Source organism: Pelecanus crispus, chromosome Z, assembly GCF_030463565.1.
Source record: "Pelecanus crispus isolate bPelCri1 chromosome Z, bPelCri1.pri, whole genome shotgun sequence".
In the NCBI taxonomy this organism is placed as follows: domain Eukaryota; kingdom Metazoa; phylum Chordata; class Aves; order Pelecaniformes; family Pelecanidae; genus Pelecanus; species Pelecanus crispus.
Genome location: NC_134676.1, coordinates 49,827,787 through 49,845,538, shown reverse-complemented (window position 1 = coordinate 49,845,538; position 17,752 = coordinate 49,827,787). Strand labels below are relative to the sequence as shown.

Here is a 17,752-nt window from a genome sequence, read left to right as displayed (position 1 = left end):
GGCTGTAGGAGAGGCTGGGTATTTCAAAATGGTTCAAGGGTGTCTCACAAGCAGCAGGTATCGGCTGCTCGAGTCATGGTGGACTGATTTACAGTCCAAGCAATGTTTTTTATATTCTTAGAGATCCCTGATACCCAGTTGCAGTGGTCTAAGTTGATCAGTAGTGGAAAATCTACTGGTGTTGGGAGGACAACCTAATTCAGGGAGCAATTCAGGGGACAAAGTGTGATGGGAAAGATGGAGACAACTCCTTGGTGACTACTTGCAAGAAGGTCTGTGAGATTTAGGCACTTATCTGGGGCCTAGAAAAGAAATCTAGCCTCTTCATTGTCAAATAGCAGACAAAAATTGTAAGCAGACAGCTTACAAATGCAGGCATTTGTTATTGAGACAGTTTAACTGAAACTTTTATTTCAAAAAGGTTCAGAAGTTTTGGATACCTCATTCCTTCACATGCAGCCATCATTAATTGACCCCAGAGTCCCATCTCCACCCCTCCTTTGCCTTGCGTCGGGTCCTAACCCGTCCCTGCCCCAATCCTGCCTGGTTCCCAGGTGTTCTGAGTCAATGCCTGTGTGGTTGTCATGGTTATCCCATGGTGGAGAGATACATGTGGGTGGTGCCCCTTGCTCTGCTGGAGGCGAGGTGCATAAGACATGAGCGCGTGTCCAGCAGCTGCAGATGGTCCTCAGCTTCTTCCCTGCCAACTTCTTCTCTCCACAGCAGCAAGATGTCAGAGGTGGAAAATGCTTTCCGTAAATTTGCAGTATACGGCGATACATCTGCCAGTGGCAACGACATGACGGGGAAAAACTTCTCCAAGATGTGCAAAGAGTGTGGGGTGATGGATGGGAAAGCCGTGACCAGCACTGATGTTGACATCGTATTCAACAAAGTCAAGTGAGTGTCGCAGGGAGGCACAGGGGGCAGCGCAGCCGGGTGGGAGGAAGGAATAGCAGGACGCAGGCAGGCTCTTGTGTGAGGGGCAGTCCTGGGGGTTTCCCACCCCACTGCCACCCAGCGTTGAGATAACTTTCCTCTTGGTATCCCCTCACCATAGGACCAAGGGTGCCCGCACCATCACCTTTGCTGAATTCCAGCAGGCCATGAAGGAGCTCTGCTGCAAGCGCTTCAAGGGCAAATCGCCAGAGGAAGCGCTGCAGGCTGTGTATGGCCTCATCGAGGGGAAGGAACCCGGCAGCGTGGGCACCACGGTGAGTATGAGTTTGCTAACTCACTGTGCACCTTGAGCTGCCATGGGACTATTTGTCCCTGCTGTAGGGAAGAGCTTGTTTGTGAGCTGTTTCCTAACGCTGGCTGCCTCTTGCTGGCCTCCTTTCTTGCAGAAAGCCACCAAGGCTGGTGGGGTCGAGAGGCTGACAGACACTAGCAAATACACCGGCAGCCACAAAGAGCGCTTTGATGAGAGTGGCAAAGGGAAGGGTCTTGCTGGCCGCAAGGATCTGACTGACAACAGCGGCTACGTTGGAGCCTACAAGGGAGCTGGCACGTACGACCAGAAGCACTAGGACAGAAACTGCTTAAGGAAACAAGGACTTTTCCTCTATAAGATGGAAGGAGAGGCAAATAAAAATCTCATGCAACCAGCCTTCTGTGTCTATGCACACCAAATCTAACAGGGTGGGAATGCATGGCATGGGCACCGGATGGCTCCAAAGAGGTCAGGTTCCCCATCTGGCCATGCTTTGATTGCTGGGTGGTGGAGTTAAATCCAAGCACAAGCTAGCCTTCTGGAGGAAATTCTGTGGGCCAGCTAGTCCACTGCCATCACACTGCTTTGCATTTCCAATCAAGTGAACAGTAGGCTAGTCTCTGAATAGTCACTTATTTTTATTCTCCCCTCCCAACACACTGTACTTTTTGCTGTGATTTTTGGTTTGGGGAGTAGTGTGTGCATATTTTTGTATAGCTGCACTGGCTTACATCCAAGTTGATGGCTTCTGGTGGTAGACAGCCCACCAGTGATGCCTGACCACACACTGAAGAGTGCTCTTGCAGGGCATAGGATGCAACAGGTAGCACAGTGTGGAGAGGGAAAGGGGTACCAGTAACACCATTTCCTGCTTTTTGCTTTACCCTTCCCTCAGGTTAAACCCACTCACCCATTCCTAGCAGTTGGCATGATCGCTCATTACTGTTTTCCCAGGCTTTGGGATGCTGGCAGCTGGGAAAGAGTTTGTGAGCTTGAGGAAACAATATTCACGGGATATCTGAAACAGCACCTTTGGGACAGTTTCCCCTGACATTATGGAGAATTACTTAGCTGTGCTATTCCAGTCCTACAAGCCCTCATCATGGGCCATGACATGGGTGCTCAAGGCACGACACTTGCTCAGAGCATATTGCTCTTTGCCCCATAGCACTCACAAACGTCCTCCTTGCTGCCCTAACCCCAGATAACACAGCAGTTGGGTGGATCTAGGAATTAACAAATACCACTCACTCGCTCTCTCTTACACTGACCTTAGGTACCCATGACCTTTTAAGCTACTTTAAAAAAGATCCACTGTGCCCCTAGGTCTAAACTCAGGTGTGTGAAGTGGTTTGGTGACTTGTATATGTGGCAGAAAGCCCTGCAGAGAACTGAGCAGGTGCATTGGACATAATTGGCAGGGTCTTGGTAGCTGGGGACTGCAGGGGTGACCTGGGAGGAGGAGGTCACAGACCACCCTGTGCTGGCCCACAGCCTGAGCAGGGCTGGAGCAAAAAGATGCCACCAGCAAGTGCTGGAGCAAAGAAACCCCTTGAGCAGGGGCAGGCGCATAGAAGGACAGCAGAGGGGGTATGACTCTAGACAGACTGTGGCTGGTGGAGAAGGCCACACCAGAGCAGTGCAGTGAGAAACAAGGACCAGCAAAAGAGGAGGAACCACAGCAGCTGACCCCAATCTCCTGCACTGCCCACGGCCTCCTCAAAGGCACTGAGGGGATGGGAGACCAGGAAGTGGGCAGGAGAGGTGTCTGGGGGAAAGCTGATGTATATCCTCTAAGTGGTTTTTTTTAATTGCTTATTTCTCAATACCAAAATTGATAATTTAAAGTTTATGTTAGTTGGTAATAAAATAAACTGTGAAATTCAGACTCAAGATTGCTTCTTTGCCCAAGAGAGTAGGAATGGGATATAGTAAAATGGAAAGAATAGCACTGGAACATATGTAAAAAAAAAAAATGGGCCTTATGCCTGCTTTTTAATTTTTTTGTATAACTCAGGTCTTTAAAACACATACACAAGGTGACTGTACTCAGCAATGCCATCTTGGTACATCATGTTTTGTACAACAGTTTAAGCAAAATACCTGTAAATTAAGAGATAACAGGATGTTGTACAAAAAAGAAAAGCACTCAATAAAACAATAACAGAATATTCTCACGTAGCTCTGCTTTTGGCGGCATAGCATTCCCTGTTTAAGTACTGTCAGCAGGTAACTGCAATGAATATTAATATTTCAGAGCTATGATTGCTATTCCTGATGCTTTCTCTTATTAGTTCCTGAAGTGGTTCTACTCATCCTGTTGCTCTTGAGATGCTCCTGCAAAAACATGGCTGAGAGGCTGCAGGGCTGTATGATGGTACCCTAGACCTGGACACAGCTCTTTGTTTTCTGTGCTTTGGTGCATATGTCATAATACCCTCATCTTCTCAGGATGAAGGGCTGATTGATTTCTTCCCCACAACATAGCACTATGTGGGGAGCATAGCTGGTGCATGTTACAGTGTAATCAAAGATACCAGTTTGAGGTTCTCCCAGTATTTTCCACAGCCCCTCACCTCCAAATGCTTATTAATTCATGATGGGTACTAATCAGCAGGGTCCTGCAGAAGCTTGGTGGCCAAGAAGAAAGGCATACCGGCTCCATGGGCCCAGCAGCATAGCACCACCAAATAATGCAGTTTTCAGGCAAAAGATGCAGATACCAGCAGTCTCACAGCTGTATCAGTGTCCAGGTTTGGTGTGGCATCTGATGTCTCCATCCCTTCTAGCTGCATTTCAAACACCTTGGGATCTTTTCATTTTGGGGGAAAGGAAGAGAAGGACTACCCTCAATAACCAAGCAAACCTTGGTGTATTTCTTTGTTCAGGCCTCAGCTTCCTTGTAATTAAATGACTCAAGAAATTGCCCACATACAGTTCTGCAAACAAACACAGGAATGTGTTGTATTATTTGTTTCTTTTTTTTTTATATATATATTTTTATATATATATAGCTGGCATGGAAAAAGCTGTGGGAGCTTTGGGAACAAACAGAGCTTTGTACTTGTGCTTGTGTAGTGTGAGTTCTGGTTTGCATTAACTCGGGTACAATGTGACACTGGAGGGTGAATTTCTGAGACATGATTCAATCTGTACTTCATCCTGTAATCTAACTTGTGTAGTACTCCAGCACCAACAAGAATCACTACTTGTCCTGCCTATTCCTTATAAGTAGAAACCACAAAAAGACGAGGAATGCCATGCTCACTCTCTACAGCAGCTACAGAGTGGACAGATAAAAAGGAAGTCATGGTTGACTGAAGAGTTTAAAAATAGTACCTGATTACCACATGCCCCTGGGGAAGCAGTAATACCAGGGGATATAAGATTTTAAAATAGCCAAAGACATGCATATATCAATAACAGAGTCAACAACACATTTGCAAAAGAAAAAAAAAAGAGTTTATGCTCTAGTACATTGGGAGCCTGCAAAAATTGAGACGGCTCCCCAGTGCAAGCTCTGTGTGTTGGGTCCTGTTACACCACTGCCAGCTGATACTAAATATCTGAAAGAGGTTAGGAGCCTTCCTCTCAGGGTGGCTGAAGTTTATTTGTGCATCACTTCTCTGTGCTGTCCTTCGACCATCAGAGGGACCGTGAGGGCTTCCGGAGAGGGCTGGCTGCTGCTGGTGCTCCTGTTGTCATTTAAGCATGTGTTTGCATAGTAGTCAGAAGAACAAGGCCCATGGAAGCTCCTAGAAGGGAAGTGTAGCTGCACACATATAAATGGCCCAGTTTGGGGGATTTACTGGCAACAGTGGAAATATTCTGAAACAAAATGACATTGATAATCAAGGTGTTTACACCCAGCTACGGCTAAGATGTGTCATTACTCTGGAAAAATAGGGAAGCATTGGCTCTAAATTACACATCTGTTGTGGAAAAGAAACATCAAACCAAGCCAAACAGCCAATTTACAACTACTCCAAAGCAGAGTGGAAAAAATACCCCTAAGCCCTGCTCTTTGGCAAGCTCAGTGAGCTTGTTTCTCTGGTGCGTCTCTTGATGCAACCCCGCACCTCCTCCCCCCCCCCGCCCCGAGCCATTCCCTTCCATGCAGTTTCCTCGCTGTCTTCTAGAAATACGACTCAAGACCGACATCAGCAATTCTTCGCCAGCTGTTCATTGCTTCAGGGTACTGGAAGTGGGACCTGGTACAGTAGTCAGACAGAAATCACTTGATAACATTGATGAAGTCTGCACACAAATTAGAACAACCTCTGAAGATACAGCTGCAGTGGCTGTGTAGTAAGAACTGAGGCAGTAGGACAGGGCGTTACCAAACACAGGTAGCAAAAAAAATGATGAGAAACTACACGCATGTTTGTGCATGTGTGTGTGTAATGTTTTCAAAACAATGTCTTTAAACTGTGCAAGAGACAGCTATGAAAGTGCTCTGCTACCTGTTCTGCCGCTCAGGCATGCAGTTACAGTCTTGGCACCCTTTCTGTTGCTGAAACCAGCACAATCTCACTTTAACAAAGCAGGAAGAAGAACAGATATCAATGTCAATGCAGCCGCTGGTTGGTGGCAATGCGGCAGGACAGATGAGTGAGTATCCATGCAAAGTAATGCTCGCGCTGCAGCATGGGCTGGTGGCTCACGCTGTTTTCTGTGGTATTGAACACTTCTTTGCAAAGTCGTTTCTGTTTTTTGTTGTTGTTGTTGTTGTTGTTGCAGGTTGTGTTTCTAACATGACAGAAACACAGGGAGCTCAGGGCTCAGCTTACCGACCCGCTGTCAGACGGGGTGTACGCGGCGAGCAGCTGTAGCTGCACCTGCGTGGCAGTGGGACTCCTCCATGAGCACTTTGTTACAGTTAAGCAAGTCCTGGACCTGACAGGCTTTTACCTTGACAGTTTAAGGCATTTGTGATGGTAGACAGATGTGGAGAGCTAATGATCTATGCACATTTATACTGGACTGGTCATCCAGGTGCTATTTACATTCGAAGTTATGAATTTCAATGGACAGCAGTGTAATGCCTTCCCCAGCTGCCTCTTGTTTCCTCTGCTTCTCTGGTTATTGAGAAATACGCTCATCTCCACTGCCTCAGGGAAGCAGTGGTTATACTTGGTGCAGAGTTAATTATATGCCAAGGAACCTGTGGGTATTCACCTCAATTAACACATATACGACAGAAAAGAAAAAATACCCATTTGGAGATTGATGCACAGTGCTAGCCTGGCTTCAGAGAGCTCTGAGTAGTTGGAGGACTGTAGTTTTCAGTCGGCTTTGCGCTACATCACTGTTGTTTCACAGGAATCCATGGTATAATACAAGCCTGAAGGAAGATGTGTATGCCACAGGCATATCTCTTTTTTCCAGTGCTATTAATCCACCTAGTAGGAGACAATTTCTTTCCCTACACACTTTGTCTTTCCGATAGTCACCGCATACTCCACCCTCATTCCTCCCCTCCTTTTCCAGCCGCAAACCTCCGCAGGTTACCTGGCTGCCCCAGTAAAGGTGTTTGCATGTCAGCCCCCAGCTGCCCGTAATTACTGCAGCAGGCATTCGGCTGTTGCGTCTTGCCCCATCAGCCCTACAACCACTCCCTGCTACCACCGGGCCCGCAAACCGCCCCGGCAGGGAGAGCCGGGGCCCAAATGCGGTTGTGCCACCGTCTCGTGTCACACCAGGGCGTGTGGCACTGGGATGCGCTGCTGGGGAGCGGCCATACTGACTCTTGAAGTGACTCTCTTCCATCCGAGTCTGGCATCACTTTAAGTCTGATACTGTTTTTCTTCACCGTCAAGAATCAGATGGTGCATTTTTTCCTCCCTCTCTTCTTTCTTCTTCTTTTTCTGCGTGACTTCTGCATGACTTTCTGCATGAGGCTTTCCGTCTTCACTAAACTTAGGGCTGGTAATTACAATTGCTGGCTTAATTTTCCCCTGTACTATTCAACCCAGATGCCACCCTCACTCCCTTCTATGCACATGTGGGACATATTCCGTATCCTTCTGCCTGCAATCCCCCACTGCTGGTACCACTTAAAAGACAAGGGGACACAGAATCTCAGAAGTCTCCGTTAATCATCCACAGCTAACCATTCACGACATAAATCATTCACGATTTGCTCTTGCATGGAACTTTGCTTCACAGCAAGCAGCAAACGGGCGAACAAGTTCCTCCGTAGTGCAGAGGCACAGGAGGAGGCGGGGTGGAAGGGAGAGTGCCAGAAATGCTCTGACAAGTGCATCAGGCTAACAGCGTTCAAGCATTGCCACCTCCTGGCAGGGCCGGGCCGCTCGGCTGCCTCAGCACGCATCCAGGCTGCACAGGCTGCTCTCAGATGCGCTCTTTATCAAACCTGCAGTTCTGACCGTGATGATTTCAGGTGTGAAAATCATGGCTGTTTTGCATTGATTAAAAGTCCCCTTGCACGGTGTTTGAAGCAGGTGGAGATTGCACTGGCGTTTTTGAGAAGTTTGGGTAGGTCTTTACAGCGAAGGGTGCATGGCCTCCCATGCTCCAAAAAAACTCCGTGATTTTGAGGATTTGAGCCCTAACCAAAGCTGTAATTACACTGTTTTCCTTCACTGAAAAATCTGTTTAACATGTTCTCTCCTGCTCCATCTTCTCTGAGTTACTCACAGCAGGCTCCCCTCCTCCATGCTGCAGTTTGCTGCCCCTGAACTCTGCTGTGACAATTTCTCGTGGGGCTACGCTGCCAAATGGCATTTCTGACCCGAGCCAATCTACAAATAAAGACAACCAAATCCAGGTAGCCAAAAGACAAAAACCCCTTCATATCAGTTGATGGTGCAGTCCCACACGTGGGAAGGTGGAACAATTAGGCCAGATTTGCTATGCAGGAAAACAACCACAGCAGTACAGCGTCAGTCAGTCACTGACTGATTCCCCCCAAAGGTAAGTACCTGCTTGGAGAGCTGCCTACCTCTCAGCCTTTGTTGTTTATTATTCAGATTCACATTCAGTCCCATCCAGCATTTGCTTTCCTGAGGACTTGAGCTTGCAGCAAAAGCTAAATGAAAGACTAAGATATCTCTGTTGTTATTTCAGAATACCTACAACAGCTGCCTGCACCTCTGAGGGAGGCTCCACGTGGTACAATGTGACTTAAATCCTGCATAGCTGATACCTGTAATGCAGAAATCCTTGGATAGCTGATACACTGCACCAACTCCTGACACCTCTAACCATCCAGATCCAGCACAGCATTGTTGAAAAGCAGTATCTTGGAAAGGCTTAAGTGTAATAACAACATGCATATTTGGGGAGATTTTCCTGCTAGTCCTGCATAGCTTCAAAATCAGCCCAGTGCACCTGTCTGTCATGTCAGGTACCTTTCAGTGTCAATAGGGGAATCTCAATCTTCCACAACAATCCAGTAATTCAGTAAAATACATGCTCTGCACAGCATCAGCATTTTTTTAGAAAGCACTTTTAATATTAAAGGATTCTTGTAAGAACAACATATTTTCCAAAAGTGTCTTTAATTTCAATTTTAAAACCTAATCCATTTATTTCACAATACTTTATATTCTCATTGTAAGCTTTTATTACACAACAGTAAAGTTGAAAATAATTGAGTAACACCAGAAAGTGACATTCACTCAGAAGAGAGGGGAAGAAATATTTCTCGTTTTATTGTATCAGATAACACTTTTTCTAGGAGGTGGGGGGTGGGGGGAGGGGGGGAGAGATTTATATCTCAGGGAAATTGAGCACTGTCACTTGCTGGCTAGTACAGATCTGTGCAATTTGTTTATAACTAATATCCCCATGAATGTACTAATTGCATGTGTAGCGCTAACAATTTCTCTGCAACAGGATTAAAGCACACAAAACACCTACATATAACTATGTCTAACTTCTACACAAGCTGTTCTTGCAGAAAAATGTTTCTTAAAAACAAAATAAAAAATAAATCATCTGCAATATAAGTCACTTTTGGTCACATTTGAAACATGGTCTATTGCACTCACTATCTTTCAGTAGCATGTGCCTTCTGAAGCGTCTTGCACTGGACACCCAAGTTTAAATTACCAAAAATCACCAGGTATTTTTTGAAAAATAGACCATAAACTGAGTAAAAAGAAAAAAAGAACTTACAGTAATGCCTACATTTGGTTATAGGCGTCTCTCTTATGAAAATTATTTCACACTTTCTCAGTGTAATTGCCCACACAGTTTCTTTGCTAGAGAAAAAAAATCACTGCATCTCTAAGAATACCCTGTTCACACAATTAAACATGTATGTTCTAACCAGCCATATGTAATAAATATATCTAACTCTAAATCTTATCCTTTTTATTCTTCTAAAATCCCTATATCTAGTAGATGCAATGTATATAGACTCCTGAGCTATATGCAAATGCCAGTAAATTAGCTGCTTGTGAGGAGTAAGTGATAGAAATTTTCATATCTATAATATTTAAAATGAGATTGGACAAACAAAGCATAGGGGTAAAAATAGGATCAGAAGTTGATTACATTATTTTTTACTACCATTGCTATACTTGCCCATTAATGGAGATGCACGGTGCATTACAAAAGAGTGATAAGACCAATACCTTTTCCTGAGATGCTCACAGGGATTAGTAACAGGGCAAATACTAACATTTATGAGCAGACAAAAGTGAACTCAATGTCCATACGCCTGTTTTAAAATATTTGAGCTAGGGGTGAAATTTAGCTTTAGAGGTGATAAGGTGTGGTGACTTCTCACAAATGCTTTTCAAGAAAGGTTTGAAAAAAGATAGAAATGATTGCTGCCCAAAACACAACACAAGCAGCTTTGGTATACCCAAAGAGATAACATGGAAAAGTTATCTCTGGAGAGGCTGAAACAGCACAGAGAAAGGAAAGGTGCTGCTCCGTCACCTTTCACTGTATAGCAATCTATTCAGGAATGCACTGATGGAGTTTATGTTAAAAACCAGAACCATTGCCTTAGGTGCTGATATGTTTTGTTCCAAGATGAGAGCAAGCCCCTAAGTTCCCAGGTTTCACCAGGAAAAAAAAATAACTCACTGAGGGACAGCTGGACTTCCACATGAGATGAGGAACAAGAGAAGTTGGTCACATTTAAAGATGATGATGATGTTAGAAATTCACATCTCCCAGTTCCCCTCTGCCTGCATTACTACTGAGAAGAGTACGATTTGGTTTTAAAGGGGCTTGGGGATAAAATCAAACACGCTGTCAGTCAAAACAACTGACACACTTTCACAGTGAATTTCCTTCACAGTGAGAAATGTTTATGCTATTCTTCCTCAGGCAGGGGGAAGGCTGAAACAACTCTTAATGAACTTGAGGGCTAAGAATATTAATAAAAAGAATTTAAATCCCAATCTGCATTCAAATACAAGAGAGGAAGAGGGCTGAAAGACTTTAAATAGGTTTTACATGGCCACAAAACGTAATGCCAATACAGCTGTAAATAAAATGAAATGGAATCTAGCAAGCGTGTAAGCATCTGCTCTGACATCCTTCCTGCTCGCTTTGGGGCCTCTTCACTTTCAACACTCTATTTTGGAGCTGGATATTGCACAGAAGGCAAGAAAAGGCAACCCTACAGACACAGGGCTTAGCTCTGAGCTTTGCAGGGTGAAGGCGGCGGTATAAAAATCAAAGTCACTTGGTTTCAGAAACTGAATTGCTTCTCAGAGGGTGCTGGCTGGAGGCAAGGAAGCTGCTGTTCTTCATGCTGTTAGTGGGAAATGTCGTAATAGTAGTTACGTAATCTCATCTCCACTGCAACAAATCCTGGTCGGTCATCAACACTGTGGAAAGACGACAAATATCACTGTGTAGGAAGGAGAAAGCTGTAAAGGTGCGTGGGCCTTGTAACTCTTGGGACTTTACCTCAGTGATAGCTCATCTAAAGCTGCTCACGATATTTTAAGGCTACCAAAATGATGCTACAAACGAATACCAAGTGGCAAATGTCACTACACAGCATCCAGTCAGTGGATTTACTATCATGCCCATTACTTTGTTGCTGGTGAAAGTACTTCAAGAAAGAAATAGTAAATCAGCTCCATTTCATTTTCTACTTCATTTACTTCAGTTATAATCTAGAGAAATGAATATTTACAGTGCAATATCTGCCCTATAACGGGTACTATGGTCATACAGAGTGGCTTAGCACCACTGAGAGGAGCCTACGCATACACTATATGCCTGTACTGTCTTTCTTTCCTCTATACCTGCAACTCTTCATTGATTTGGGAGAACACAATTAAACTGACAACAAGCCCTTACAATAATACGTTACATATTGAGATAGTTACACTGCCTGACTTGAGCCTTCTTTTTCAATTTTTTTCTTTTTCTTTCCAATATTAAAGATATTTGAGTACAAACAAATAACAAGCAGCATGCTTTATGATACGCTTATTAATGATAACAAAAAATTATCCCTTTCAGACAGCATTCTTTGAGTCAAACCAAAAGGCCAAAATTATTTTATGGCTCCACATTCTTTCTAGAGTACTAGGTGTAATAAAACTAACAAAGAAGCAAGGTACCTAAAAGTGAAGTACCACAGCTCCTTAAACGGAATCTAGAGACCTTTGTTGGTCACACATATTCTCCAGATGGTGAACTGGAAGAATAAGTGACATTACAGTAGACTTTGGGTGCTCTATGGAGACCTTCCTACAGGTAAAAGTAACTTCAACAAAATAGTTTAAAATGATAAATCATAAAACATTTTTAATAAATTTTTGCAATATACTGATTAAAAAAGAATATCAGGTAGGCTTTTTTTTCCTTTCTCCATATTTCGTAATTCTAACTTCTGAACTGTTATCGACCAGAAAAAATGTTTCTGACATATTAGGTATGATCTGAAAAGACATTTTGCCTCTCACTAACAGGAAGTCAATGTGGGATCCAATCTCAGTATATTCAGAAATGAGAGAAGAGAAAAATAGGTCAAAACCGTTAATTATTGAGGAATGGAATGAATAATTTGGCAATATGACTTTGAAATTTCAGTAAAGAGAAAGTCTTGGAAATGAAAATAATACAAAATACAATCCAAAATGAAACAAAAATATTTGCTTTATTTCAAACTTTCTTTTCAAAATACATCAGACTGACCTTTCTGTGGAATGACTTGGTTTTTATGATACCCTACTTTTTGTGTATAACAGTTCCAGCAAAATCAGCTGGGCAAAATCAGCTTCTTGTAATACACTCAATAACTCAAATAATTTTTACTTGAACGTGCAGCTGACTCCTTAGTTTGTAGGTTGTTTGTAAGCTAAACACCAGCTGAAACGATGTATTTTGAAATATACACACACCCCCACCCCTCCTGGCTATTAACTAAGTAGATTAAAATAGACTTCTATTAAAAGAGAGAGCATCACATCACACTCACTTGTACGTCCAACACAATTTCATTAGATCATAGACTTCTGTTGGACAGGCTTCAGGACGTTCCATTCGTTCTCCTCTTTCAATCATCTGTGCAACTTCACCACCTTTCATTCCCTGGAACAGGGTGACCAGAACAGTCATCTGAGTTGCAAATTATTAGAACACACATGCTAGTATAAAACAAATGGAGGTCTGGATCTGATTGTGGCTGGAAAGCTGCCTGGGTGGCTGGAAAGCTGCCTGGCCGAAAAGGACCTGGGGGTGTTAGTAGATAGCCGGCTGAACATGAGCCAGCAGTGTGCCCAGGTGGCCAAGAAGGCCAACAGCATCCTGGCTTGTATCAGGAATGCTGTGGCCAGCAGGAGCAGGGAGGTGATTGTCCCCCTGTACTCGGCGCTGGCGAGGCTGCACCTGGAATACTGTGTCCAGTTTTGGGCCCCTCACTACAAGAAAGACATTGAGGTGCTGGAGCGTGTCCAGAGAAGGGCAACAAGGCTGGTGAAGGGTCTGGAGAACAAGTCTTATGAGGAGCGGCTGAGGGAACTGGGGTTGTTTAGCCTGGAGAAGAGGAGGCTGAGGGGAGACCTTATCGCTCTCTACAACTCCCTGAAAGGAGGTAGTAGTGAGGTGGGTGTTGGTCTCTTCTCCCAAGTAGCTAGCGATAGGACAAGAGGAAATGGGCTTAAGCTGCGCCAGGGGAGGTTTAGACTGGAAATTAGGAAAAATTTCTTTACGGAAAGGGTGGTCAGGCATTGGAACAGGCTGCCCAGAGAGGTGGTGGAGTCCCCATCCCTGGAGGCGTTTAAAAAACGGGTAGATGTGGCACTTCGGGATATGGTTTAGTCTGGTCTACCCTTGATTAGTCTAGAGTGGACTTGGTAGTGTAGGTTAATGGTTGGACTGGATGATCTTAAAGGTCTTTTCCAACCTAGATGATTCTATGATTCTATGATTTTTGGGCTATCCTTTGACTCATTTGTTGCAACAGATGGGGTGTTAAGGCCTGCTTTGGCCTGAAATAACCCTTTTTGGGTAGGAAAAGGCATTGGTTCAAATTTGCTCTCAATTTTTACAGAAAAAAATATTGCTACATAGAACTACTCACCTTATACGGTTTTTGCCCGTAAGAGAAAGCTTCCCACATTAAAACCCCAAAGCTCCAGACATCACTTTTACTAGAAAAAGTGTAGAAATTCATGCATTCTGGAGCATACCACTTGACTGGCCATTTTCCATGACTTTGTGCCTAAAGTAAGTCATAACAAAAAGGAAAAAAAGCAGGCTAGAAACAGTGGTAAGTAGTAAACAACATCAGAATTCATATAAGCCAACTTAACTTAGATCTGCACACATTTGTACTAAATACCATAACATTTCTGATGCAGTTGGCATTAAAGAGAATGGGTAGCAGCTTCTTCAAAAGTGTTACAAAATTGTTCCTAATCTTCCACTTTCAAAATAATGCACTGAAGTGAAATTTATGGTAAAGCAAAGCTTAGCTAAATGACTTGAAGTCATGTTTTTAATGGCATTTAATTTAAAGTTGCTCCTTCCAAAACAATATTTTTTTAATCTAGGCTCCCCACAGAGGGTAAGAGATACACACCCAGCTACACTGACTCTCATTATTACTTGAAGTTGATGCTCCATTTCAAAGCATGGCGACCGCCTTGTGGCAAACTGCAGTTTGATTAAATTCTGCCGTAACACTGTGTTAGGACCATGCAAGTGTCAAGCTGTCCCAGCACAGTGCTAGATCTAGTCAAAGAACCACACTGCATTTTGTGGAGTTGTAAAGGGAATGGGCCTTTGATACCAATTCTCAAACCTCTGACAAGCAGCTCTGGCTAGGCTAGCAGCAATTATTTAAGATGTTACTGCCTTTTCTGGCAGTAGTTACTATTCCCATAGGAAGGTCATCAGAAGGGAGCATGTGCTTGCTCCTCCTCTGCAGCATTTCATGGTCTGGCTTATTAGTTTTAAACAGCTGGTGAAAGGGAACAGGCATAAGGAAGAAATAATTTGAACTGCAAGAACAATATATCAGAAAAGAAGATGTAGACACGATTAGAGCCTTCGTCTCCCATGGATGTTTTTACCTTATTAAATGTGGCAGTTATTTCAGTCCCTTTAGATGTACAAAGATCCAGTGAATTTAAAACCAAGCTAAACAAATTCTACTTAGATCAAATGGTTATTTACCAATGGTATTCTTTCAAAAAACACCCCAAATTCAGTTCTGGTAAACAATAATACAATGTGTTAGCCTAAATTTTCCTGGGACATGGTGAAAACCATAAGCGCTCAAAGGTTCATTCTGCAGTGAAGACATTTTCCCCTTTTCATATAAGGAGGTAGCTCATTTCCACCATGAATTCCAACCTTCTAACGACAAGTTTACCAAAAGTAAATGAAAGAAGTAGGCAAATAAAAGAAGGGACTAGCTTTTTCCTCCCTACACATCTCTTAAAGTTGATCATGCATTTTGAAAATCAGTAACCTACTATGATGTTATAAAATAACGGATGGTGCATATTATTTCTAATTTCCGACTTTTAAAAAACCCTGCACTTCAACTGAAAAAAACCTTATTAAGCTATGCTACTATACAGCTTTCATGTCTTGTGCAAACCTTACCTTATAATAATTTTCATCAGCACTAAGAGCTTTAGAAAGTCCAAAGTCACTAATTTTGGCATAATGTTGGGTGACTAATAGCACGTTCCTTGCAGCCAGATCCCTATGAACAAAGTTATTCTCCTCCAAGTATTTCATCCCCATGGAAACCTGATGTACCAGCTCTGTTATATTCTTGTCCGTGACATGTCTGAAAATCATAATTGAATTTTTAAGAGGTCAGGAGTTCATTTCATGACTTTTCATGGAGTTCAAATATAAATCTTTACTATGAACTTCCCCACGTCATACTAGGAACCCGATCCACTTATGTTTAGCTAAGCTTTAATTAGGACGGGCAGCATAAGAATGCCCTGAGCAAGATGATGTGTATTCATATCAATATATGAACAATTGACAGACATGTGAAAATTCTTTCATTTATTCAAAATGCACTATTTTACCAGAAATATTTGACAGTTAGGAGACATGTACAAGACAGTCATGTCTCAGTGAAGAGTAACTACAGTGATTAATTATTACATTAATGTCATGTCAATTTAAAATTGCCCTTAAAAGGAAAAAAAAAAAAAAAAGGGAGCTGTATCTTTTTTCCCCTTTGGATAAATCCTATGAAATGTAACCAAAGCTTACATACCTATTTTTTTGCAAAAATTTGTTCAGTGGCCCAAGCTCTGCCATTTCCATTACTAACATCCAGGCCTCAGCTTCACATATGCCTATCATTCGGACAATATATGGGTTATCCAATTGCTGCATTACATTTGCTTCTCTCAGTAATTCATCCTTTACAGCTGGATCATTACTCTCATTCTTAAGAATTTTCACAGCCACTGGCTTGGCACCCCTAGAAAAAAGAATCCAATTCTGGGATTAGTTGCTGAAAAATCTGTGTGCAAATGTACACAATCTTCTCCTGTGTTTCTGTCCACATAGTACAAAGTGTGACAAAAGACAGAACTGACATTCAGAGGGGAAGAAACCTGACTGTAACAGGAACATCTCTCTATCAAATGCTCAGAAGACAGCTAAGCAAAAGAGAGAATGGGAAGAACCTGAGAAAATTAAAGTCATAAAAACGTCTTAACAAGCCTGAAAACAAATGTACTGGACAAAATTTTCCTGCCCATGCTGGCAAGAATGACATAAAGCTTTTCTGGCCATAAAAGTTATAAAGACCCTTCTAAGCACTGAGGTTTTTGGGGGGTGAGACTAGAACATGCAGCATTGCAAGGCCCCAAGGCAGTGCTCTGAAATCCTGCGAAACTAAGCCTACTACTGCAACCTTCAGCTCATACTACTAAGTGAAAGAGTGACTGATGAGATCAACAGAGCTCAAGTGTGAAACAAGATTAGCAAATACACAAGCTGGGACTAGAGCCCTTCAAATCCCCTCACACTGTACTGGAAAAAGAAAAATCCTTCCTGCCTCTGAAAAACTTGGTTAAAGAAATGCTTCCAGCTTCAAATGGTGAAAGTATATATACATAATCAGCCCATGCACTTGAACAACATACTGACAACATTTTACTATGAAAATGCTTGAACAGTCAGGTGCACCCACTTCTGCCAGTATAAACCGGGTCTCTTCGTACTGCAATTGCATGATAAAAGAGGTGGCAACACGTCAACATTCCAGCTTCATGAAACAGGTATTTATCACACTTATTTTACATGAAAATCTCTTTGCTCTAGGTAAGCTGTCCATGGCACTCTATTTCTCAAAGAGAGGTTGTGCAGATTGGAAATACTGAGTAGCATGACTGCCCATACAAACTATGGAGGAAGGCAGTGGACTTCCCACACTACTATCCCTGAAAGGAGACAAAATAGTCATGAGGGGCAATTTCCCACTTTACACACAAAAATAATGGCTGGGAGGTGACTATGCTGCGGGCAGAGAGGTATCTGCCAACAAAGGAAAAGAAAATGAGTGTATGTACAAAGCAAGAAACCAGAGAATGTTAGCCCAAGTTACTTAGGTACAGTCTGTCACCCCAAATGACATGCAAAGATTACTGCTGCTCCACAAAATAAAGGCTACAGCTCTTACATATTAGACTCCATTAAAATAGAAGGAAATACTTACTTTTTCATCTTATAGAAACCTTTCTTTACAGTACCAAAGTTGCCAGACCCAAGTTCCCCTTCCTCCAAGGTTAACAATTTCCTGTCAAGAGTGACATTTTTTGGTTTCATTTCATCTGGATCAGCATACGGACTTTCATAGACCTCAGTATCCATGGGTAAGGCCTCTCTCTGATCACCTGCAGATCAATCAATGAAAAAATTAGACATTATGCGAGACATTTTTGCTCCCACAGCTACTATATTCACCCTTTCTATGTTCAGGATCATCAGTATGTTTGACTTACGAGGGCATTATAAAGAAACCACATGCAGTCCAGCTACAGGCACTTTAGAACACCCCAAAAAAGAGTGACCTATACCCGGTGACATGCTCTAACTATTGAGCATCTG

General features: G+C 42.9%; 2 protein-coding genes across 3 annotated transcripts in view; one reads left to right on the top strand and one right to left on the bottom strand.

Annotated features, from left to right (window-relative positions):
* Nucleotides 1-595: 595 nt before the first annotated feature.
* LOC104024310 (tubulin polymerization-promoting protein family member 2) lies at nt 596-1,529 on the top strand. The gene is made up of 3 exons (XM_009479709.2): nt 596-900; nt 1,061-1,214; nt 1,347-1,529. The coding sequence occupies exons 1-3, from the start codon at nt 596-598 to the stop codon at nt 1,527-1,529; spliced, it is 642 nt and encodes a 213-aa protein (XP_009477984.2).
* A 7,398-nt stretch (nt 1,530-8,927) lies between these two features.
* Nucleotides 8,928-17,752, bottom strand: part of SYK (spleen associated tyrosine kinase) — a 35,342-nt gene continuing 26,517 nt past the window's right edge. For both annotated transcript variants that reach the window (XM_075726039.1, XM_075726041.1), the window contains 6 exons: nt 17,361-17,538; nt 15,909-16,118; nt 15,272-15,461; nt 13,740-13,880; nt 12,636-12,748; nt 8,928-11,028 (listed from right to left, as the gene is read on the bottom strand). In XM_075726039.1, the coding sequence (XP_075582154.1) occupies nt 10,956-11,028; nt 12,636-12,748; nt 13,740-13,880; nt 15,272-15,461; nt 15,909-16,118; nt 17,361-17,538 (905 nt within the window). In that variant the 3' untranslated portion in view covers nt 8,928-10,955. The remainder of the gene's footprint in view (nt 11,029-12,635; nt 12,749-13,739; nt 13,881-15,271; nt 15,462-15,908; nt 16,119-17,360; nt 17,539-17,752) is intronic.

Bases quoted from the DNA above. Each gene is read 5' to 3' on its own strand.
- LOC104024310 (XM_009479709.2), top strand. From the start codon at position 596: ATGGTGGAGAGATACATGTGGGTGGTGCCCCTTGCTCTGCTGGAGGCG. The intron at 901-1,060 runs GTGAGTGTCGCA...CCCTCACCATAG, and splicing joins ATCGTATTCAACAAAGTCAA to GACCAAGGGTGCCCGCACCA. The intron at 1,215-1,346 runs GTGAGTATGAGT...CCTTTCTTGCAG, and splicing joins CCGGCAGCGTGGGCACCACG to AAAGCCACCAAGGCTGGTGG.